This window comes from Canis aureus, chromosome 9 (assembly GCF_053574225.1).
Source record: "Canis aureus isolate CA01 chromosome 9, VMU_Caureus_v.1.0, whole genome shotgun sequence".
Lineage (NCBI taxonomy): Eukaryota > Metazoa > Chordata > Mammalia > Carnivora > Canidae > Canis > Canis aureus.
Window position 1 is genome coordinate 65,151,507 of NC_135619.1, and position 24,975 is coordinate 65,176,481.

At 41.1% G+C, this 24,975-nt stretch overlaps 1 protein-coding gene across 5 annotated transcripts in view; it reads right to left on the bottom strand.

The window, feature by feature from the left end:
* Nucleotides 1-279: 279 nt before the first annotated feature.
* The window catches only part of RPS6KA5 (ribosomal protein S6 kinase A5), a 171,694-nt gene continuing 146,998 nt past the window's right edge, over nucleotides 280-24,975 (bottom strand). For all 5 annotated transcript variants that reach the window (XM_077910351.1, XM_077910350.1, XM_077910352.1 and 2 more), the window contains 9 exons: nucleotides 23,154-23,315; nucleotides 21,849-21,974; nucleotides 21,329-21,462; nucleotides 20,561-20,654; nucleotides 16,724-16,894; nucleotides 12,801-12,992; nucleotides 5,243-5,402; nucleotides 3,589-3,752; nucleotides 280-2,145 (listed from right to left, as the gene is read on the bottom strand). In XM_077910351.1, the coding sequence (XP_077766477.1) occupies nucleotides 1,906-2,145; nucleotides 3,589-3,752; nucleotides 5,243-5,402; nucleotides 12,801-12,992; nucleotides 16,724-16,894; nucleotides 20,561-20,654; nucleotides 21,329-21,462; nucleotides 21,849-21,974; nucleotides 23,154-23,315 (1,443 nt within the window). In that variant the 3' untranslated portion in view covers nucleotides 280-1,905. The remainder of the gene's footprint in view (nucleotides 2,146-3,588; nucleotides 3,753-5,242; nucleotides 5,403-12,800; nucleotides 12,993-16,723; nucleotides 16,895-20,560; nucleotides 20,655-21,328; nucleotides 21,463-21,848; nucleotides 21,975-23,153; nucleotides 23,316-24,975) is intronic.

The window sequence follows — 24,975 nt, forward strand, 5'->3', positions numbered from 1 at the left end:
AAGAGCTAACTCACACCTTTCCAAATCTATTCAATATAATTGTAGATAATAAATGGACATTTTCTTGGTTATTATAGCACTGAGCCTGATGGAATCATGTTCTGTGAATTTGCTATAGGTTGGTAATAATTTCCAGCGTTACCAGGAAAGAAAGACAAGATAGCTAGGAGCACAAAACTTTCACTGACTCATGAGAATTATGGAGCCATCTGGGCCACTGAAATATATAAAGAGTTATTTCCAATAACTATTGTGGACAAAAATGTGAACAAAATAATATGATATTTTGAAAATATTTTAATATTTGCAATTTGCCTGTGCTATTAATATATACATTGATTTAGTAATAAATATACTACTATTACATAGAGCGCAATATTTTTAGTATTCACAACTGGTTGAAATTAATGCTGCTATTATCTCAAGAAAGGAATAAATAAATATCATGCCCAAATTCTAAACCAATGCTCAAGAGGTTACCATTAACAAAAATTATAAAATAAACAGGTAGGGCATTATCTTTTTAAGCATGATTCTTGTAAACATAGCAAAGATCACTTTTCTCAGTCCTGACATTTCATGTGATGGCTTTAAAAGAAAATACAACATACAAATCCTATCACTTCTTTTTTTGCATAGGGAGTGAATTAATTGTATTCAAAAATGCAGCAATCTTTCAATGAAATGTCTTCATCACATAGCACTTATTTTCTGTAGGAATTCAGAGCTTTGGAGCAATAAAAGTGCTCTGCATAAGTTTATAAAATATGCTTTCTGGATTTAAAATTTAACAGAAAAATTTCAAGACAAGTCATAGTCATGATTCTAAAATATTATGTACATAATATCCGACTACAGGAGGGCACGCCTCCCTGTAGCACAACACAGTGTACAAATGTGAAGCACAGTGTTTCATAGAATTTCCCTTTAGATTTTCTTCGCATCGGTGCCTAACTGGCTAATGATATGCCCATTCCACTTGTGCAAACAAAGTAGAAACAGGGACGTGAGGACAAATTTAAAGTGGATAATGGAAAAACTGGCAAAAATGCAGTACATATGCTTTAAACAGTGCACTTTATAAAATAGTTTGCTTTATCCATATTCTCTTATAAAGTGCAATATTACTTAAAACAGAGACATGTACCTTAAGATTTTGCAATAACCATTAAAACAAACTGCCAGGAAAGAGCAGTGCAAAATTAAAAACATATGTAGCTTAGCATGCATCTCAGATGGATCCCAAATAACAGAGCATGGGACCTTAAGTTCCTGCACTTTTTTGTTTTTGCTTTTGTTTTTTTGTTTTTACTTTTTAGAAAAAGATTAATAATAACAGGTCACCATCACATGTAACCATAAAATAAAGACAATAAGTTAAAATCCTCTCTCAAGAAGTAAGTGTACGCCACACATAAAATTCACTACAGATTCATTTTGAAAACTGTCAGGCCTTTTTCTCTGATAAATCCCTGTTGGAGGGGTGCAAATCTCTTAAAAACCCACGCTGGCCACAAGGCAAAGCGAAAAGTGTCACCATCACAGTACAAGGGACTCTTGCTGGCAAATGTCTGGAAAACCTGCGACCGACTCAGTAAGCAGCTCACACCTAAGCAGTCCCTAGTTAGATCTGCGGACAAACCCTCTGCTCTTTCCAGAACAGTCCTGTTGGCGTCGTGCTAGGCCACTAACCAGTATAACAGGGTGCTCTATTCACAGTAACATTCTCTGTCCAGTGCTTTGGGACGAGGGGAACATACTGGGTTTTCCTGAAAAAACTCCCTAAGAAGCAGATTCCAAAGAAGACCAACAGGACAGGTTTTTAAAAGCGTGAGAGGTGACCTCGGGCACACTGAGGGCCCTGGCGGGGCGGGGTGGTCAGCGGTGACCCCCCTGGCCCGCTGCTCAGTCTGAGAACTGGAAGAGTGCGTCGGGGGTGCTGGCGTCGGCGGGGTGGCTGGGCTGCAGGGTCTTGGTGGGCGTGGTCTTGCCGTGGGAGTGGGACGAGGATGAGTGAGAGCTCTCGCTGGAGCTGCTGCGCGTCTCCGTGCTGGTGCTGGTCTTCTTCATCTTCCTCCTCTTTGCCAGAGGGGCCTTATCGACGTTTTGAAGGCAAAAGCCCTCTCTCTTGTATTTGTTAAAGGCCTAGGGGAGAGAGAAAGGGAGCCCCCGTGAAGGGAGAGAGACGGTGGTTTTCCTGGCAGCTGTGACTTCCTGCAGATAACCTGCTGTGGCCACATGGCTCTGGAACCAAGTCCCCAAGACCATTGTGTGCAAACCTGCTGGCAGGGTACAGGGCTCATGGGAAGGGGGGGTTCTCGTTAAACCACACCAGCTGGGCCGTTTAGGACTCAGGGTTCTCATAAATCTTTTGAAGTGCTACTATAGTGCTATTGAAGTACTTCAATAGTGCTACTTTTCAATAAAGACCACTAACCTCTCAACCCCCATTACTTTTACTAGTTCTGTGTCTCAGATTTAACATTCTGACCATGGGGGCATCTGGGTGGCTCAGCGGTGGAGCGTCTGCCTTTGGTTCAGGTCGTGATCCCAGGGTCCTGGGATGGAGTCCCCCATCGGGCTCCCCGCAGAGAGTCTGCTTCTCCCTCTGCCTGTGTCTCTGCCTCTCTCTTTCTGTGTCTCTCATGAATAAATACAATCTCTTTTTTTAAAAAAAAAAAAGTAAAATAAAATAAGATTCTGACCACAAAATGCCCACACAGAGCACATTGGATCCTCCTCTCCACTTCCAGGCCGGGGTACTTGGGGTGTGTCTGGAGTACTTCATCTACACAGAGAGGGTTAGCTCCACCCACCTCGGCCTTGCTTTCTCCTCACAGTTGCCTGTGCCCACTTCTCTTTGCCTCAAGTTTGGGTATCACCAGGGTTATTCTTCACGGCTTAGCATCACGTCACCAGGGAAGATGGGGATACAAACTCTAAGAGTTAATCCCTTCACACCTCAACGCATCCTAGTTCATTAATTTTTAATCCATTTCTGCAGCTGAAGAAGAAACGCCATTCCTATTCCTCTCTCGAGCTAATCCCTTCAGAGGTAATTTATTCCTCCCTGATTCATCGATTCCTTATACAATTATCTTAAAGTATTTGCATCTGCTTGGCACAAATGCGCCTAATCTTACTCCCTATCCCTCACAGTCTCTAGGACAGGTTATGCACAAATGGTTGTTGAGTGAATGATGGACTTTCACACGTGCCTTAGTTCCTAATGTTTATTTACGGCTGTTAAAGAAAAGTATTTAGCCTATTCGAGAGATAAAAGCTCCAATATAATGCATATTGTTTTCATTATCTACTGAAAATTTTCAACTCTTCAAATATCAAACTACTGTCTCATCTCACAAACTCATCCTGAATGTCAAGTATCCTGTGGGGTAGCAGTGACTCAGGTCCCCCACATACTTTCTGTTAATAAATGTGTTTATATCACAGAAGGATTTATAAAAACGCACCTAGAAGAACACATTATTTTAAATATTCTACTAAGAGTGTGCCTTGGAGGTTACGGAGTAAATGCACTGATTCCTTTTCACACCCGCCCGACCTGTGTGGACCACAGGGCCTTACGTGGAAAGTTGCTTTCACACAGGTTTGCACAGCAGCTCCTGAAGATCCTAGAATGTCTGGAGTCATAAGAGGATTTGAGGACAGCTGGCTGCCATCTTGAAGCCATTCGTTGTATCTCAAGCCTGACATTTTAAGCCTTTTATTTGGATCAACTGTGAGAAGTCCTATGGGAATAATGAAGATGTTTTTATTTTATGATTTGTTTCAAACATCAATCTCAGGTAGCTTCATGTGACACAGTGATTTGGATAAGGCTTCAACCTCCCACAAAGGGAGTTATATTTTCATACATCTAAATCCCCTCGTAAACACTGAACCCGAATGACAAGGCCCACTGTAGGCCGACTGGCTTCTCAATCAGGAGGGAATCAGCACCCAACACATAGACTCCCAGTGGCCACGGGCAAGGTCGCTATGAACAGGGTGCCAGGTGCACTTCATTCCTGTATGCACACCATGCCCAAGTCAGCGAGTGCAGGAAGGCAACAGGGACACGGAGATGGAGACCCAACGAGGAGCTAGGAGGAGACGCAGACAAAACCCAACTCTGACGGCACTGGGGGACAGTCCCCATGCACAGGGTGTGGGTGGCCCAAGGGGAGGCTCTGACTAGAGGGTGGGCACCCTGGAAGGCTTCCAGAACATGAGTCCTGGGGGATGAGCCCAAGTGGGCTCCATGAAGAGGGGTGCCCCAGGGATTACAGAGAGCAAGCGTGAAGTCATGCAGGAATGTGAGCGCAGGCACACGTGAAGAATTCAAAGGCAGAGCGAGGCTCACAGGAGGCCCAGGCAGCAGGGCCTGGAGGGCCCTAAAATTCCAGTGCTCGTCCATGGAGTCTGACCGGGGGCTAATGGGGCCTCTCTGAAGGATATTTAGCAGAGAGAGGCATAGTCACCTCTGGGTATGAGGAAGGTCACTCTGCTGATTGGTAAGGGACAGGTGACATCAGGCAGTGAGAAAATGGAGACAGTGCCTGGGATCTGAGGAGAGAACCGATGGCGGCTGCATGAATGGGGCCGAGTGGGCAGTGAGGACTGTCGCTGGAGCAGGGACTGACAGGGGTGCGAACCGATGCTGGACCTGGGGACTGAGGGGGGTGAGGACCGATGATGGACCTAGGGACTGAGGGGGGTGAGGACTGACGCTGGAACCGGGGACTGAGGGAGGTGAGGACCAATGATGGACCTGGGGACTGAGGGAGAGGAGGACCGACGCTGGACCTGGGGACTGAGGGGGGTGAGGACTGATGCTGGAACCGGGGACTGAGGGAGGTGAGGACCAATGATGGACCTGGGGACTGAGGGGGGTGAGGACCGACGCTGGACCCAGGGACTGAGGGTGAGGATGTGGGGGGCGGACAGTGCCACCCAAGTGTCTGGCCACCTGGCAGTGGAGAAGGGAGTGGGTGGAGGCATATTTGGTGGAAAGGACAGTAACACAGTGTCAGTTCATTTGGGCGGTGTTAGAGTGAGATCCTGTGGACCCCTTGGATGTGGACAAGATTCATAAGGGACAGCGTTCCTAAGGCTCAGCAGAGTGACCTGGAAACCTTCTAGAACACACGTGAATTCCCTGAGCAACCAACAACCATAGGTGAGCGGGTATGATTCCACTTCAGTCGCTACACGGTGTGAACTTTCATTAGAGTCTTACCTTGGATCAAATCTTTAGCTTCTTGGGATACATTCTTCCAGGCTTCTCCTTCAAAGGAGAAATCTCCCTTTTTAATTTTCTTCATGATTTCCACTGCACTGGTACATGTCAGACTTTTGTCGTGAGACTGGAAGGGAACTTGCCCTGACAACATCGTGTACTATGAAGAGGGAAAAAAAAGAAAGGGAAGAAAAGAGAATGTCTGCCAAAGTCACGGTCAAAGCCACGCTGGGAGCTTCACTACTCACTTCATCAACATATTTCCCGGCTCCTACAACCAGCATGCCGGGGTTGAGGAGGTCATGTAGACTTCTACCACTGAAGCGACCAACACATTTCAAGGCCTCGTGAAGAGGTCAGACAGCTTATTACATCAAAATTTAAAGAGCAAGGACCAAACAAGGATGTTCTTCAGAAAAGATAGTAGAAAATAGAGATAGCCGAACCCCTCAGTAATTGTTTTTTTGTTTAGTTTTCCATTCAATACCACATCCCCTTTCCTTAGGAGATTAACTGTGGTTAAGAACTTCAAACATTTTTAAGTTAGGCCCTCCTGTTTTGATTGTAATTACCACTTTATTTCTCTCATCGTCGCGTTAAATATGATGAATTTGCTACAACCACCTGTTTTCACTGTAGCCATGTGTTTGAAAAATTTATGTTTGAGGTTTTTTGCCCTTTAAAAAGTCAACAGAAAAACTGAAAAAGCTAAGTGAGGCTTGTCTTTGCAGCAGAGACTGGATTTAAGCTTTAAACTTCTGGGAGAAGGTTTCCTCTCTGCTCCCTGAGAGACCCAGAGGCCACGGAGGGGTGAAGGCAGGGCGGCGGGGCGCAGACCACACAGATGCACTGCACAGCGAGGAGACAGTGCTGGTATGGGTGGGAGCCAGCTCACCACAGCATCAGTCAGGAAGGGACAAGGAGGATGGTCTCCATTTCAAGCCCAGCCTTCAGGAGGAGACACACACCCACAGACAAGTCCCTGTGACCTAGGACTCTTGCCATTTCTCTTCCGGCCATGAGTCTGACGGGCAGGCTCACCCTCACAAAGGCAAGAGGGGGACGCTGCTCTTTTTTTTGGGGGGGGGGGATACTGCTCTTACACACTGGATCCCAGAAAGGATGGAAGCTCCCAGACAGGATAATAAAAAGGACATCAAAAGGGGGGAAAGCAGGAGAGAGGAGAGTAGTCAACAAATGCCGGGTGAGAAGGACGGAGCCCCAGAGAGGAGAAGGAACCTGGACCCTCTGAGGTGACCAGACACCAGGAGGCTCTGGGCAGGAATTGGGACTCTCTGTACAAGAAAACCGTGCCCAAGAGAAAGCCTCTGCTCCCTCAGATGGAGACGCCAAGGAGAAGAGACCTCAGTTACTGACTTGGAGCCACATGACATGAAGATATTTGTTCTAAGGAGGGACAGGTGTGGACGCCTGAAGAACAATGACAAAACAGTTTCAGAAAATCCCAGAACCTCCCTGAGTCTGTTCTCCTTTGTCCTTTGCACACAGTGACGCTGGCACAGCCTACGTCTCTCCTCCCTCTTCAGACTTGGGTGCCAGCTTCCCGGCCCTGACCCGGCACCTCGACTGCCCGTCCGGCTCGGCCTTAAGGTCCCCGAGTTCCCACCCACGCTCCCCACCCACAGGCCCTAGGCCTCCCCGACTGTGCCCTAGATATTCTGTCTCCTCAGAAGGCCATTTTCTATCGAGCCGGCGAAGGCCCACCTACCCTGCCGTGTAACCTTCCAGGATGCGTAACCAGGGCCTCCCACCATCTGCCATTGTTACTCCAGAGAGAAGACACGTGGCAGGAGGGGAACATGAGCTTCTGAGTCACACAGACCTGGCTTCCAACCACTGCTTTTTCACTTACTAGCTTCTATTTTCTAGCTTTTTGGTTACCAGCTCGGGCAAATTAGTTAAGCTCCCTTAGACTATTTCTTCATCTTTACAATAAATGTAACAGGATTGAGCAACCCGTTGCACTTGGTAGGAGCAGCAGCCAGCTCAGTAGTATACCCAACTTCACTCTTTTTTCCTTCCTCCTCTTTCTCTAGTTGGAAGGCAGTAGGAACCCCATTCCTGACGGAAAGTGGGGGAATCAGAACAGCCAGTCATGCAACTTGAAAGCCCCTTCCTCAAAGTCCACTTTCCAGATCACTGCCGGCGCCAACTATCTTAGCCTGGGTTCCCCCAAAGAGCAGAGTCTAAAGCAAGAGCTAACACACAATTAAAGAGTGCAGTCCCTGAGGAGGAAGAATTGAGAACAGCGGATAGTGTACACGCCAGAGGCACCGCAGGCCCTGGATCAATGTAGTACAAGTCAATACCGTGCTGGCATGGATAAGCACCCACTGACCTGGTCAACAGATTCTTCTTGACTTCTATCAATAGGAAAGATCGAAGCAGTAAGCCTTTGCATGGCAAGGATAGCACTCACTGTCTTGTCCAAGAGCTGTGTGAACTCTCCTGCTCTGCTGTAATATAGTCTGTTAGGACCTCAATCACCTTGGCATCCTCAGGAACCCCGTGCTGGGGTTCTGATGTCTCTGTTTTGACATCTTCATTGAGACCCGGTGAGTAGGAACTGCAGTATCCTAGGTGCCTTCAAGCACACGGATGCCAGAATGCAGTGGATAGACTGTACAAACTTTCGGCAGACTGTCACATTGGTAAAGATTTTAGAGCTCCAGTGCTTAGGGACATAGAGACTTCTCCCCAAAAGACAAATGGCTATACCTTGTACCACCGAGAAAGAGGCAGAAGACTCTTTGGATCTTGGTAACAGCATATATTGCTCTTCTCGAGAATACTGCTCTAATCCATTTATCAAGTAACTGGGAAGGCTACCAGGTTCAAGGGGGGCCCAGAGTAAAGAGGGTTCTGCAGCAGGTCCTAGCTGCAGCACAAGTCGTCCTGCTACCTAGGCCATGGGATCTGGCTGACTCGACTGTGCTAGAGGTATCTGTGCAAGATAAGAATGCTGTGTGGAGTCTTTGGCAACTTCATGAGAAGTGTTGCAGAGCAGAACTGAAGGATTCTGGGCTGGCATTCTTGCCTCCTGTGGCAGAGAACTGCCATCTGCAAAACAGACCCTGGATGCTACTGGTTCCTAGTAGACCATGAGTGCCCACAGAAGGGACACCGAGAGCAGTGCATTGTGTGCTAGGATCAGCAGCTGTGCTCATTCACAGAGTCACAGCAGCAATTCAGTGAACTGTGGACACGGCTCACTTGGAATCAGCCCCAGGAGGTCCAAAAGGCAGGAGTTAAGTTATATTCACCTATCTCTATTGCATCAACACTTCTTCCTCAACTCAAGCCAATGGCTTCACTGAGGAGGAATTCCCTACGACTTTTCCTTGATGAGGAAAGAAAGGAAATTGGGTCTGGTTGATAGATGGTCCTATTAGAACATGAAAAACTCAGTGAAGCCACCTGTTCAAGACAATACCGTGTGGGGTTGGAGCTCCGTCCTTGAGAATAACATTGAACCAATGGATGATCCACTGGTGCCAGGTCCCCCATATCTAGATTCTTTTTTAGAGGGAGAGAGAGCATGTGCAAGTTGGCGGAGGTAGGGAGTGGGGGCAGAGGAGAGGGAGAGAGAATCGATCTCACGACCCTGAGATCAGACCTGAGCCAAAAATCAAGAGTCAGATGCTTAGCTGACTAAGCCACCCAGGCACCCCATCTCCCATATCTAGGTTTTATGGGTACATGGCCCACTTATAAAACTCAAATTTCTGTCCCTGCAAACTTAGGGTTTGCTTCATTAGAGGTCCTGGTTCATGAACTCAAGTGATCAGCTGCACTTGATAACAATAAGTGACAACCCAGGTGTGTACTTCTGCAATCCCTCCTTCTCTGCTTTCTTCCTTCTCCCTGGGATTTTGCTCCTTAGGAACACGAGGAAACATACCTTAGCTTCAGGTTCTGCTTCCTAAGGACCCCAGACTAGAATACCTTTCTACTGTTGATGAACATTTGATTTGTTTCCAGTTTGGAGCATTCTGAAACATGCTAATTGAGATATATATATATATATATATGGAGAGTGAAGAGTGAAGTTGGGTATACTACTGAGCCTGCTTCAGGCTCCCTCAGTGGGGAGTCTACTTGAGAATCTCTCTCTCCCTCTCCCTCTGCCCTTCACGCTCACAAGCACATGCTTGCACACACACACACGCACACACACACTCTCTCTCTTTCTAAAATAAATAAATCTTTAAAAGAAATTCATATGTTGAAGACCCAACCCCCAATGTGAGTATTTTTAGAGATAGGGTCTATCTGGAGGTAATTAAAGTTACATGCAGTCGTAAGGGTGGGGTCCTGATCCAATGGGATTAGCGTCCTTATAAAAAGAACAGCAGAGAGCTTGCTCAGTCATGCTCTCTCTCTAAGCACACTCACTGAGGAAAGGCCATGTGAGGGAGGATACAGAGAACAGGTGGCTGTTTATAACCCAAGGAGAAAATCTTCACCAGATGCCAACATTGCTGGCATCCTGGTATTGGACTTCCCAGCCTCTAGTCTGTGAAAGAAAAAATTTCTGTTGTTCAAGCCATCTAATCAGTGGCATTTTGTTATGGCAGCACCAAGCTAAGACACTGTGTAAGCTCTATCTTAATTAAAGTCCTGCATGTTTCAGATAGGGACTACAATATACATGAGGCAGATGAGCCATATGAGACTATTGGATGCAGCTTCCTGGGGTATTTGTATTACTCAAGAGGAGAAATGTAAATTATTTTCAAATTATAATAGCCACATTCATGTTTATTAGATACAACACACAAAGAGGTCATAGATTTCCTTTTTTTTTTTTTTTTAAGATTTTATTTTTAAGTAATCTCTACAATCAATGTGGGGCTTGAACTCCCAACCCGAGATCAAGAGTCATATGCTCCACTAACTGAGCCAGCCTGGTGTTCCAAAAGGCCATAGATTTCTAAAGCAAATTAGGAGACTCCAAATAAACTTTGTGCTTCCTATGGAATAACTAAGGCTTTGTATCTAGATCTTCTGGAGATATGCATTCATTCACTTGGAAAGGCTTGCAAAGCACTCTGTTTTTCTGTGACAATTTAATGCACAATGAACTTGGTTCATCTGTATTTCATTGTGTATCTCTAAAAGGCACAAAGACACAACCACACCATTATCATACCTTAAAAAAATTAGCAGTAATTCCTTTATATCATTCAGTATTCAATCAATATTCAGATTTCTCCAACTGCATCACATACACTGCAGGTATCTATTATAATTACATCTGTATGACTCAGAGTTTGAATTTAATAAATAGAATTGTAATTAGAATTTGCTTGAATCAGAATTCAAGTCAGTGTAAATACTGTTTTACAAGTGTCTTTTAATCTACAGGCTCTCGGACTTTTTTCTCACAGGAGATACTGGGTTATTTGTACTGTAGAACTTTCCACAGTCTGGATATTGTGACTGAACTCCTGTGGTATCAGTTAAGCTGTTCTTTGTTCCCTGCTTGTCTTAACAACTTGACAAGCAGATTGAGAGAGAAGCATGGCTTCCACATCCATGCAATCACACAAAGTTACTTCCATAGACATGCATTCAGAAGTTCTAACATACCTGTCCATGCGTTCTAAGACGGTCTTTTAAAATGTTAAAGAGCATGACAATTATTATTGACCTATATTTAAAGTAAAGGCTCTTTTACATGGGGTAATTTTATATTATTGCCAAAATTGGAAAGCTCCTTTTTATTTAGATTAATTTTTTAGGAGAATGCTAATGAAAATGTCATTGGTTTAAGTCCTTAAATGAAACTCTTAAATCTATAGAAGTTAGTTGTTTATTTTTATTTACAATATCTTATTCATAAATATTTAATTTTAGTTTGAAAATTATGAATGATGACTTAAAATTGCTGGAAAGAAAACCATATAAAGCTTAAAAATAAAAGAAGAACCATCCTGCAGGGACAACTGGCTTAGCCTCTGGGGGAATACAAACTGACACCAAAATAAATCCCAGATGGAGTGCAGATTTAAGTATAAAAATAAAATATAATTCTAGAGGAAAATTTAGGAGAGTGTTTTTATAATCTTGGGTTGGGGTAGGGGTGGAGGGATAATCTAACATTGAAATCAAATATCATAAAGGAAAAGACTGACATCTTACTACATAGAGATAAAAAATTCTCCATTTAAATCCTTTTAAAACTCAAAAGAAAATCTCATATTACTATAAACAAAGTTTTCACACAAATGACAAATCAGAAAAAACATCTCCAATATCAATGGCAGACAAAGGATTAAAATCCTTCACTGAGCTTTAAAACAAGGAAAATTTCTCCACAAGAAAATGGGCAAAGCTCAAAAACAGCAATTCATATAAAAGAAAATACAAATGTCCAAATACATGAAAAGATGCTCAAAACTAAATATTCATCAAAGAAATGTATGCAAATTACAACAGTAGGAAGTTACTTAAGACTGAAATTGATATTATCTGATGTATTCGCATACAGTTGATGAGAATATGATCTGTTTCCTTCTAGAAGGAAATCCAGGCATATATGTCAAAATAAAGATGTGCATGCCCTTCTCATAGGAGTCTATTCCAAGGAAATAATGAGACAAATGCAGCCACATATATAAAAAAACAAAAAACAAAAAAAAACCAACCCTGATTTGTGTAGTTTGTAATTAGTAAAACACTGGAAAACGCGGACTGCTCATTAGTAAAGAAATGGTTAAATGAATGCTGGAGGCCCAAACCACATGTGTAATATAGTCTTGTTTGTTAAAAAAAACCCACATAGCTGACAGCACATATAACACGGTGGTAAAGGCGGGGGTGTTAGGAGCCGGGGAGCTCACACACATCATCTCCACACAATGAGATTATGAGTGATTTCACTTGTTCCTCAAATCTTTCTGTATTTGTCTGAAATTTCTTCCCTTAAGATTATGCATTACAAATTACATGCAGAAAAAGTCAAGCTATTTTGAGAAGAAACATGCCAAGGTTTTTCTAGCTTTAATGTTCTGTTTCTGATCACGGCAGCCAAGGACATTTTGTGAAAAGCATGCTTACGATTACTGTAAGTTACTCTAAATATTTCTCGCTTACCTATTAATTTGTTAATTTATCCTAAATTATCTTCTATAATTACATTTTTAGTCTGAAAATCTCACAGAATGTATTTTTTAATGTTTTCCTATTAATAAATCACTTTGCTATTTTCACATTATATCCAATATGCCTGTCTTTTGAAAATATACTGTTGCCTCTTTTAAAAAGAAAAACACTATATAAACTCTTCATGCACATAAAATGCAGTGCCTTCAATATTTCAAAATAAACCAAAATAAAAACTCCTACATTGTCTCCAATGTCAATTTTAAAAAAGGGAAAGATCTGTCTTGGGTCAGATCTTTCATTGTACAGAAAATAAATCAATTTGTCAATTTTTTCCCACAACTTTAAGAAAAAGAGCAGGGAGAGAGAGACAGGCAAGAGGGCATCCGGAAAGTGACTAGGTTTAGTGGCTCTAATGAAAAGAACTCACCAGAATGACGCCCAGGCTCCAGAGGTCACAAGACTCGTCATAGCCATTATGATTCAAGAGCTCTGGGGCCGCATAGTGCAGGGTGAAGCAAGGCGTCTTGAGAGGCTGGTTATCTGGTGGCTTTAAGCGTGCAAACCCAAAATCGATGACTTTAATTTCCAAATTGTCATTTTCATCAGTGAACAATAAATTCTGCAAGATACAAACATTTCAATTAGTCTCACATGAAACTGTCCTGAGACTTGGTGATGCCATTTATGTAACACTATCTACACGCTGATACTGGATTCCGACACGGAGAGAGGTCTGATGCAGAGGGTCTGGGAGCTGGATGTCAATGTACTGTTGTTCTCTGCCTTATGTTTTTTTGTATTATTTCAATTTTATAATGTCTTATGGAACATCGTTCAACTGTAACACACTTCTTCCCACATCAGAGCCGTTGTCTACATTTTTCTTGCTCACAGTGTTTGCCCTCTACCTCCTCTATCAGCCTCCCTTCTGACCTGGTTCACATACACCTACTTGTGTTTTGAGAAACAACCACTCTAATGTACCACCAAACTCAAGTTAGAACTTTTTCTATTTTCTGCTACTGTATTTTCTTATTCTTTCTGGTACTTAGCATCTTGGTATTATCAATTCAATGTCTTCTTCCCCATTAGGCAGTAATTCCCTAACGGCAGGGACTATGTGTCCACTTTACTTATGACTCTATTCCGAAAACCTGGTACAGTCATCTAGTAGGTGCTCTGGTACATATCTGCCCATTGAATACAGTCATAAAAAAATATAACTGTATCTAGTACATCCTATTTAAGAAGACATGGTAGGCATGCCTGGCTGGCTCAGTTGGAAGAGTATGTGAAGCTTAATCTCAGGATCATGAGTTCAAGCCCCACGCTGGGTGTAGAGATTACTTGAATAAATAGAAAAAAATAAAAAAGAAAGAAAAAAAGAAGACATGGTAAAGACATACATTATATTTCAGAAATATTTTCTCCTAGTTAATAATTAAACATTTTTTTGATGCTTATGGATATTATCCCTCAGTTATTCAGAAAACAGTGCTCTCTTGAATCTCTCATCACCAAGCCTTCTCGGTCACTAAGGCTTTACTGTTCTCATGTTTATGTTTATCATGTTTAATAAATGCTAACAGTCTGATGCATGGTCATCCTTTTTATTATCAAGCTAGTGCCCACAGTAAGTGAATCTGATTATACTGTCTTCAGACATCCTGACAAAACCTGTGACATCTTTATTAAATTATCCCTCAGATCTGGAACATCATTTGTTTGTTACTATTACTCCAGCTAAAATAAAGGACACCGCAGAAAGCATCATTCATACAAAGAAAAATCTTCTACACCTTCCATTCAAAAGTTAAAAATGCAAAATGTGGGAGGAGAGAAAAGCAAAAATATTAAAGAGTTTTCTTAAATGTTCTATCATACAATGCTTGATCCTGAATTTGTGATGGAATTAAAATGTGGATATAACTGAATGTAAGGCTTCACAACACCCCAGTCACAGCTGGGGTTCATCCGCTTGAGCTGGGGAGAAGTCTTTCAGCAAAAGACTCCCGAGCCCCTCTGCAGCGCAAGCCTTGTGCTATGAACACAGAGGCATGAGAAGCACACCTGGCCCTCGTCCTCATGGAGCCTGCTAAGCCTTGGGAAATGACTTCAGTTTATTCTATATTAAGACAGGCAGAGGACTTCCTTAGCAGCAGTTCTTGATGTGAAGGAGACGCGGCCTCCCGCTCCCATTCTCTGAGTGGAGTTGGATGCGCAAGGGCAGGAGTGGCAGGAAGCAACTGCCTTTCAGCCTGATCTCAAGTCCCACTTGAAACTAATTTGATGTAATTTTTCTTAATCTTTCAAGAGTATGGGGCCCAATTTGAAAAGTACAAAGCAGCCCGCTAAGAATGTGTTAGCCAGCTTCTAAATTTGTCTGCTTCTCACTTAGAATTTAGGATTTTGCCTAAGCAGAAAGCCAAGGCCACATAAACATCAACCAAAAAATATATAATCGGATCTTAAAATATGACATCAATGGGAAAGGTATTAAACTTTTAGTCTGGAAATAATATACTCTGCCATTTAAAAGACCAAGTGAAAGTTATTTTATCATGGAGATGTTAGTACAAAGGCACATTTTCATTTCTCCAAAATCTATTTTGATTTAGGGCTATAACTGTAGTAGAATCTCCTAAATAATCTGACAATTCTTCATTTCAAACGATTATTTGAAAGAAAAGGTTTGTAACAAACAAGAAGAATTAAGCAACATAAGTATCTTTTTGATCGGTAAAATAGGAAGGCAAATTTAAATTCTGTTGGAGAGGACAGTTGCCTCATCTGAGACTCGTGGGATGACAGATGGCCAGTTATCAAAGAATAAAACATGTGAAAATGAATTCTATACAGTCATGGAACAGATCTTTTCAATTAAAAAAATTACATGCTTGTTCCTTGTCTATCAAGAAAACATTTAAGTGGTGTGCTTTCACATTTAAAAATAGATCTCTAATCTCCGATGTACAGAGTACCATATTTTCAGTGGGTGTTCTGTAGGAGAGTGAGAACTCGGATGAAGGAAGCAGAGGGGGAGCTACCAGAGTTGCAAGTTCATAAAACAATTCACTTTTGATTAATTACTAGTAATATGAGTAACAGTAATAGGAAGTCCACAGACAGAAGTTCAGATGTTTTAGAATCAGTCAATTATATCTGGATGCACAGAATTCTATTTTTAAAACATCCTCTTCCTATCAATGATCAAGATACTTAAGCAGGCAAAAAAAAAAAAAAAAAAAAAAAAAAAACAAAAACAAAAAAAAACCCCGGTGCTTTCAGAGACATATTCTTTTGTGGTTTAACACAAAAAATAAACTCCAAAGAAATTATTACTTAAAAATAAATTTGGCAATGCATTATAATCACGTGGCTATTAAAAATGAAGTTCTATTTTAAAGAGGAAATATGTATAATTTTGCAAATGAAAAAGGATGAGTCATTGTTAGTCTTTCATAAATTATTGGGTTTTGTTTTTCAATTTTCATGATTATTTTGATGATTTCCTCAAAGGGGGGAATTTTCATAGTTTTGATACTAAAAAGGGGCTTTCTGGAGTTAGAACCTTCTTTAATAACCTTTTGAAAGTAGGAATATATAAAAAGCTGCTGCTTCCGCATTGCTACACAATCCTATAAATATCATACATGAGCAAAAAGAAGCGCATAAAAGGACTGTACAACTAGTTAAACCAAGACAATTCTTTTATGTTTAAATATTCATAATAGAATTATATACATTGCTATTCATGAGATAATCACTTTGATTACAAAAATGAAAAATAAGCTTTCACAAAATATCATTTGAAAAAATCCCTCTCAAACGGTACACATAGAGAAAGGATATTATTTTCTGCTACAAAACATTTCCATTGCTATTTTTAGCTCACAACTGTTGCATAAAGTATTTCTTCCATAAAAGGCTCTCACACTTACAAATATAACCTCAAGATGATCTGCTGGCAAAAAGAAAAAAAAGAGAAAAAGAAAAGAAAAAAAATTTATTTAGACTAAAATAGAAAAGAAAAAAAATCCAAGAAATGGGATATCTGCAAGTATCTTTTTTTTTTTTAAGATTTTATTTATTTGTTCATGAGAGACACAGACAGAGAGAGAGGTAGAGTCATAGGCAGAGGGAGAAGCAGGCTCCTTGTGGGGAACCTGATGCAGGACTCAATCCCAGGACCTGGGATCATGCCCTGAGCCAAAGGCAGATGATTAGCCACTGAGCTACCCAGGTGCCCTGCAAGTATCTATTTAGCAGAAAGCCCCAAGAAACAAAGCAAGAGAAGCCTGCAGGTCCCAGGGGAATATTTAGGAACAGCCTGAGTGACAGGGGCGATACCTCGGGCTTCAAGTCTCTGTGCACCACGCCGACGTCATGCATGTGGCTGACAGCCGAAACGAGCTTCCGCATGATGTAGCTGGCTTCCGTCTCACTGAAGTGTTTCTTCTTCTTAATGCGCTCAAACAGCTCTCCCCCGTTCAGAAGTTCCATCACCAGAAATGTGTGAAGCTAGAAAGGAAAAAAAAAAGAATAGTGCAGAGAGCTTTCACCAAGAGAAGTGTATTTACAGATGAAGCATTCCTGGACTATTAACTATCACCAATAAATTTGGATAATCCCTTGTTAAAATAATCAACAGCAATCCTTACTAGTGTAGAGGGAAGAACTGAAGGATAATGTGGTGTTTTTAGAATTCTATTTTGGTAATGGAAAATTTCAAGTGCTGCAGTGAAATCTTTATATATCTCTTCTTTGACTAATTCTTTCATTTGAATTCCATTCCAACCCTCTCTATCAAGTTTATGTATCTTTCTTTTTAAAGTGTGACCTAGTGCTGATAAGAATGTGAAATCATCGGCTTTAAACGATATAGAAGATTAATGACAGAGTATGGGCAACTACCCACAAGAGGCCTGACCCAGCCAGTGAATGGCAAATTTATCTTTTAAAAAAGGTATTGTTTTATGAGGGCACTCTAAACCTTTGTCAGAGCTCAGTGGATTAGTTTCAGGGTTTCTTATTAATATCCATGTCAAGTACCCAGAGCTCAATGCAGGGTTTGTTTTTTTTAAATGATTACTTTAGCTATCAATGGCATTATCATTAACTATATAGTTTAAAAATTACTTCTTTTCTATGCTTTGTATACTAGTCCATAAAGAAAATGACACAGGAGCAATCAAAAAGCAAAGGGATTGTATCAGCTCTCAAGTGAACACAAGCATGTAGTTTAAAAAAAGATACCCAAAGAACAGATTCAGGTGCTATGTATCACAGAACTAACACTATTCAATAAATACATTTCCTTTTGAATTAGCAAAATTCAAAAAAAAGAAAGAAAGAAAGAAAGAAAGAAAGAAAGAAAGAAAGAAAGAAAGAAAGAAAGAAAAAAGAAAGAAAGAAAGAAAGAAGGAAGGAAGGAAGGAAGGAAGGAAGGAAGGAAGGAAGGAAGAAAGAAAGAAAGAAAGAAAGAAAGAAAGAAAGAAAGAAAGAAAGAAAGAAAGAAAGAACCTTTATAAAAAGGCAATTATCCTGTACATACTGGACAAATTTTAAAAGGTGAACTCTTTCAATAAGAGAATTGCTCTCCAATAGTTTGAGTTCGTACATACAACAGATAAAGTCAAAGTGGAAAGTCTGTGACAAGCATATGCCAGCGAGCTTTAAAAAGAAAAAATAGAGGGTGATACCTGTAAGTGGTTTAAAAGAGGTTTTAGAGTCAAACGTGGTTTGACTCTATTTATGACCCTGGTGATGCTCCTTAACCTCGATGAACTTTAGGACCTTACCAATACAATAGATAACAGTGAGAAAAAGTATATGAGACAGTTGGATGATGGCTTTCCAGAGACGTCCATATCCAGATCCCCAGAACCTGTGAACATTACCTGCTATGGTAAAAGGACTTTTAGGATGTGATTAAGGGTGCTGACACGGGAAGCATGTCTGAATTCTCTCTCAGAGCCAACAGTATGGGATGGGACTATGGAAACAGATTGGAGTGATAGAAGGGTCACAAGCCAAGGTATGTGAGCAGTCTCCAGAAGCTAAAAAAGGCAAGTAAATGGATTATCTCCTAGAGTCTCCAGAAGGAACCAGTCCTGCTGACACCTGGACTTTACACAAGTCAGACTGATTCTGAACTTCTGATCTCCAGACTGCATGATGATAAATTGGTATTGCTCAGGCTGTGGTCATTTGTTACAGCAGCAATAGGAAACGAGTACAGATCATGATGCACTGAGTGAACTCCACGGCTGCAGAGTTGGAGGCTAAAGACCCACCCTAATGGATTTCACCATTAGCTGAAGAGAAAATTGTGTGCACCTGGGGATGATCTAGGCAACTGTGTCACCTACACGGAAAACTCAAGGTATCAACAGCAGAATGATAATATATTTTAATATATCTGTACTGGTATATATAGCATTACATCATGAGACAACTTATTTTCAGTAACTCTTTTTTTTTTTTTTTTTTTTTTTGAGAGGGAGAGAACGCAGAGGGGCAGAGGGAGAGGAGAGAGAATCTTAAGGAGGCTCCATGTCCCAGTGTGGATCTCACAATCCTGAGATCATGACCTGAGAGGAAACCAAGAGTTAGATGCTTAACCCATTGAGCCATTCAGGCATCCTTCAGGAACTCCTTAATATAAAAATAGCAAATAATAAGTTTAACCTGTGGCATAAGTAAAAAACTAGGGATGCAGTTCCTGAGATCTGACATCTGCCTGAATATAAGACACTGAATGTCTTTGCTGGGACGTAAGTGTGCACAAGTGCAAAATCAGAGGGGGAGGGTCAAAGGTCATCCTCCAATCCCATGACCAATGATGTGCTCTTTTTAAGTACCTCCAGTGGATGGGGGACTCATTACCTCCACTGTAACTGGATAGCCCAACATGGTAGAGGCAGTAGAGGAGCATGGAGAGCAACTCCTCCAAGTCCTCACTCCCAAGATACTCATTTTTCTGTCTATGAGAACCAAAGAGCCAGGAGATGATAATGTCATCTTTGGGTGCTTACTCCATGCTTCTGCCTCCCCTTAGGCAGCAGAGCAGAGTAATTAAAAGCTTGTTCTGAAGCTGGATGCTTGGGTTCAGAGCCCAGCATTACCACTTACAAACGGTGAAACCCTGTTATTTAACTTCTGTGAGTTTCAGTTATTCTAAGGACTGAATAACACATGTGGAACCTGGTATGGTACCTGGACCTCATAAGGTAGGCAATAATAAAGGACAGCAGTCCAGTCACTGTGGTTAGGATGTGTCATTGCTGGCCATGGCACTCTGGGAACTTTGGGTATATGGTTATATGGTAGAGAACCAGGCCATGGACTGCCCAAGACATGGTGCTACAGCAGCACGTGGGGACAGCCCAGGACCAGAGTCCAGGTTTTCCCGGCTAGATGCTCCTGATCCTTCTGAGTCTGTTTCTTCTTTGGTAAAGTTAGGGTAAGCCACATCCAGGATTGGTTTTGGCTCCTTTGCTCAGCATGTTGTCTCAAGTGGGACTGTGTCACCTCACCCAGTCCTGGGGAGGAAGTTAACTGTAATGGAGCAATTTTTGTCATGGAAGGTGGCCATGGAGGGACTGAGGAGACATGGACTTGATCCAGTGGCCTTCCTCCCACATGCAGAGTTCCATGCTTCTGCACAGGGTTCCTGTTGGAAAGCAGGACAAGGAGAAGAGGGGTCAGTGTGACCTGCCCTGAGGTCTGGGCAGAATATGCCCTCTGCAGTACTATGAGAGGGAGGACCTTTGCCCTCCTGCTTCATCTTTATTCTCCAGCTTGCACTAGTTAGGTTTAAGACTCTCTAAAGTCTATTCTGGAAGTGAAAAGAAAGGGGAGGGCTGATAACTAATTGACTCCTGAGAACTGTCCAGTGATCACACTATGGTGAGTAGCTGCTGGAGTGTTGACAAGCGGCTTGTGAGACTGCCACTGGCCCCTGCCCGCCGTCCTTCGTCCATGTCATGTGCGCCCACTCCTGAGTGAGAAGAGCAGAAGTGAAAGGATGCACCGGATTGAAGGATGGGTAAGAAGTTTCTCTGCCCTCTCTAGTGGCTGGGTCACATTCACATCCCTGACTCTGACCCGGCAGCACCGACAAAACTGGTGGGAAACAGAACCCTCTATGGGAATCAGTCTGCACAGCAAAATAGTGTGAAATACCTGATCATGAAAAACTTCATGCAGCTTCACAATATTGGGGTGTCCTTCACAGAGCTTCAGAGCTGTTATTTCTTTCTGAGTATTGGCTTCCATCCTGCAAAACAAAAGCAGTTAGCCTCCACATACACACCTCTTCACCAAGTTTTTATGTCCCGATGATCCCAACCTGAATTTTGTGTTTATTTACTGTGTATTTGGAATGTAACTGTTGAAGTCTCACAGCGAGGTTTCTGACAGCAATGAGTCCTACAACCCACCAGAACAAGTAATGCATTATCCCTGAGACAACGATTATTTCTGAGTCAGAAGAGAGCCAATCATATGAAGAAATGGATGCCTTACTTCCCTGACATTTTGGTAATAAGAATACATAATCATGGAGGTAATAATGTGTTTCCAAAACAATGAGCTGGCTCTCAAAGCTACCGGCAAATTGCTAAGTCATTTCAGGAAAAAAAAAAGAATCTCGAATCTATAACTATTAGGCACGGCAACAGCTGCTGAGCAAGTCTGACTGCCACCGCCACAGAAAATGTTCTCGCAGTAACCTCGAAAGCCTGTCACACTGATTTATGTCTCAAATGGATTACTTTACTAGCAAACATCTATTAGAGTCAGAAGGATAATGGATCAACTAATGAGCTGAATGGCTAAACTCATGGGTGAAAAGCCTTACAAGAAACCACTGCTTTTAAAATAAAAATCCTAATTTACAGAATTCATTGACCAGGATGAGTCCATACAAAAGAATGCCAGAAATGGTCCTACCTTTTGCTGATTATTTTGACTGCGAATGCTTGGTTACTTTTTTTGTGTATGCACTTCCGACAAATTGAAAAACTTCCCTCTCCCAGTGGCTTGTCCTTCAGATCCAGGTCATAGTGCTGATAGAAGGGGGAGTCCTGATAAGAAACCAACATCACTTAACTTCAGAAAATACTAGGAATGCAGAGGGATAAATAACATTGTGGGTAAAAGAACATTATCAATGTTAATAAATATGTGTGGGATACATTTATAATCTTCTAAGATTCATCTTGCTTTAGCTCATTTCTACTTTCATCTATATAACTTTTTAAGATACATAATTTGCTATCATTGCAAAAAGGAGTTCACTGAAGTTGATATGACTAATTCTCTAGGGCAAATGCTGCTATTTCCACTTACTCATTTCCTAAAATTGCATCTTAGTCAAATGGTAAGTGTCTCACGTTCACTGGCCTTGACAATGTTAATTGGTGTTGGTATTTAAATCGTAACTATGTCATCTCATTGACCACATCTATACCTTCATCATCGCGCTCCTGGCAACATTTGTCACTCCAGGACGGTCAACTCCCGTGTGAAACTGAAGAGGATCTATGACAGCAGCGTTACGCTTGAACAGAATGGAAGGAGCAACAAAGGAATAGCCCTTCAAAAGAAAAGGAAGAGTAAAGAATGAGGATTTGCAATTTTTCAGGTTAGCACAGACCAAACTGTAGCAATTTTTTCCTTATATCAACAAAAAAGAATGAAAAACATTCAAATAGGTGTTAAGATGAATCTCATTTTATTTGTGATCTAAAATGCAAGGTGATTTCACATCAATAGAAAAATGCTTTTCAGAAGGAGATAATGCCATCTTCTGGTAGAATTAAACCAATTCAAAATTAAAGGCAGAAAAACCTTACTTCCTAATCCACCCCCAGTATCTGACTCACAGCTGTGATTCTTTTGCATTGCTGATAAAAGTTCGCTTATAAAAACACAACTAACTTCTCAAAAAGGTAGAGTTTAAGGCATTAGACAAAGTGGTCCAAGGGCTACTGTTTTGTAGCAAGGTTCACTACAGTTAGTTTCTAAGTTAGCAGTTATTTGACTCAATTATTAAATTTGACTCAAATTTTAAATTGAGTTTTGGAAAAGAAATAAAATCAAATGGCAGAATGATGGCCTGAACCAAAAGTGGCATCGTGATAGATGATTAATCTGCTCAAGCTAGAACATTCACTAGTTCGAAGGATGTTTTTTTGAACATCTACTATGTACCCAGCCATGTACTACACATTTGGGTCATTAAGGGCCAGGGACACAGCCCAGGTGACCAGATGAGGCCATACTAATGGGATCCTTCTGGGACTCAAGAAGGAAAGCTCTGATGCCATTTGACAGTGAGTCTACTGCAAGTCTGAGAAAGATCTAAGTATAAAATCTTTTCTAGGATCTTTTTCAGGAGTTGGAAAGCAGTTAAAATTGTTGGCTGAAGATAAAGAATCAGATAATACTTTTAATGAACTGCAGAAAATTTTGTATGGATAGAGGTAAAATACAGTAGCATTGTATTTTTCTATAAAAGAGCCTGAACAGAAATGAAATTTCAAGGAAAAAAATCAGCACTTCTTTATATATAAAAAAACACATAATATCCAATATGTAACAGACCATAAACTTCAGTTGATAATGTGCAGTATTTCTATGTTTAAGAGATTAGAGAATCTTGCTTTTAAGATGCCAAGAACATGTTCATGGGAAAATTAGTCTTTTTTTTTTTTCTTTTTTTTTTTTCTGAGCACACATGGCCCCTGTGCATGAACAGACTCTTGGAGATTACCTGAAACAGCCTCTCGGAGCTCTGGGGCAGTGCTGCTGGGGAGTAGGTGGGATCCATCTCTGTGAACTCTTCTGCAAAGTTACTCACATCTAATTCATCTCGGATGACTGGCTTAAATGGCGCGGGCACTTTTTTGGCGGCTAAATCATCCCAATTTATTTTCTAAAACAGAGAAAAGAAAATTGGTACAAAGTAGAAACCAACAAAGTTGGAGTATTTTCTGAGAATTTTCTAAGAATAACAAGGACAGATTCGGGTTTTCATTGGTTGATACGGAAAGTACACATATTGCCAATCAATAATTAGAAATATGGTGGGTTATTTATTTTTTTTAAAGCATGAGCACATTTTCTGACTGCAGTTGATTGCTCCAGCCAATGCTGAAAGATGAGACTGCCCTTGGTCACTGTGGGGTCTTGCTGGGTCCTCTGGGGGGCACCGAGATACCCTAGGGATAACAGAAAAATTATTTTTGTCCTGACCCTCCTGAGAAAGGAGGCCAGAACAAAACAAAACTGAACTGTAATAAAGGGCTTTTCAATGCTCTATGGATATGAATATTAATTCTAAAGGAATATTCCTGTTTTCTAGAGGCAATGTTGAGTGACTCTCTGCCTATACTTGGTTTCCCTCCTGGTCCTCTGGACAGATCAGAAAATAAAAACTCACTATAAATCATGCACTTGTTTAGGTCTCTAAGTGAAAATGGTACTATCATACTAATGTAATCATCTGTTTCTCATTTAACTAGTATTCTAGCTTTTTAAATACTGCTCCTTCTCTCCCCCATAGGATAATCCAGGTCCCCTCTTCCCTCATGCCAGACACTCACTGCCTGATAAACTGCTATGTGCTATGTTTTAGAGTACTCAAATTCAATTCTGTGCTCTATTTAACTTATGCTCCTTCTGTCACTTAAAACCACCTCAGACAAGACTTATTGAATTGAATTCTACAGCTATCCTATTAACATACTTCCTCAAATCTAAAATGTCATCACTGATAGTGAGATACACCATTATTTTATGTACCATTTAGGAAGAAAAGGCATTACCAGCTGGAATGGTTATGATATCCACTGTAAGACACATTTCGATTTCAGAGACGGTTGATGACAGTCGTTAAGTTTAATCAACCAACATAAAATGTTTTTATTATGCCCTCTTGTGGAGGCAATGTAGAAAAAAAAATCACTAGATTACAGGTCTTCACTTTTTTTATTTTTTCTAGCTTAGAGTGGGCTTTAGAGATCATTTAGCTCATCTCCTTTACTTGATCTAGATGGAAACTGAAGCCCAGAAGCAAGAGATAACCTTTTTACTTAAACATTAGCTAGTGGAAGGGTCAGTCTCTTGATTTTTTCTAGTTAGTGTTCTGTCCTCTGGGTGGCTGTAATGTTTTCCATTACAAGCATATGATTTGTGCTTGGCTATTTATACACACATTAAGAGAAACTATTAGAGTAAAGGGGTCATTTAAAGAAATATGTTGTTAGCAGGAGAACGTTTGGTGTGTAAAAGATTGAATGCTATTATGCTCCTCTCCACCTCCTCTCCATTTAGGTCTTTACAAGTTGGATTCTAGTTTTTCCTAAAGTGTCCTTGTTGTTTAAAAAGCAAGGCAATTAAATAGCCTAAAATTACTATTCCAAGCTATAGAAAAGAGAAATTTCTCTCATATGAAAGACATACTGTAATATTTACAAATAGAAGGAGTCATGGAGAATAGGACCCTAGGAAAACATGATTGAGATATTTTGCTTGAGTACTTTCTTGAATTTTACCTTATTGTTAAATTTTTTTTTATTGTTAAATTTTGAGCC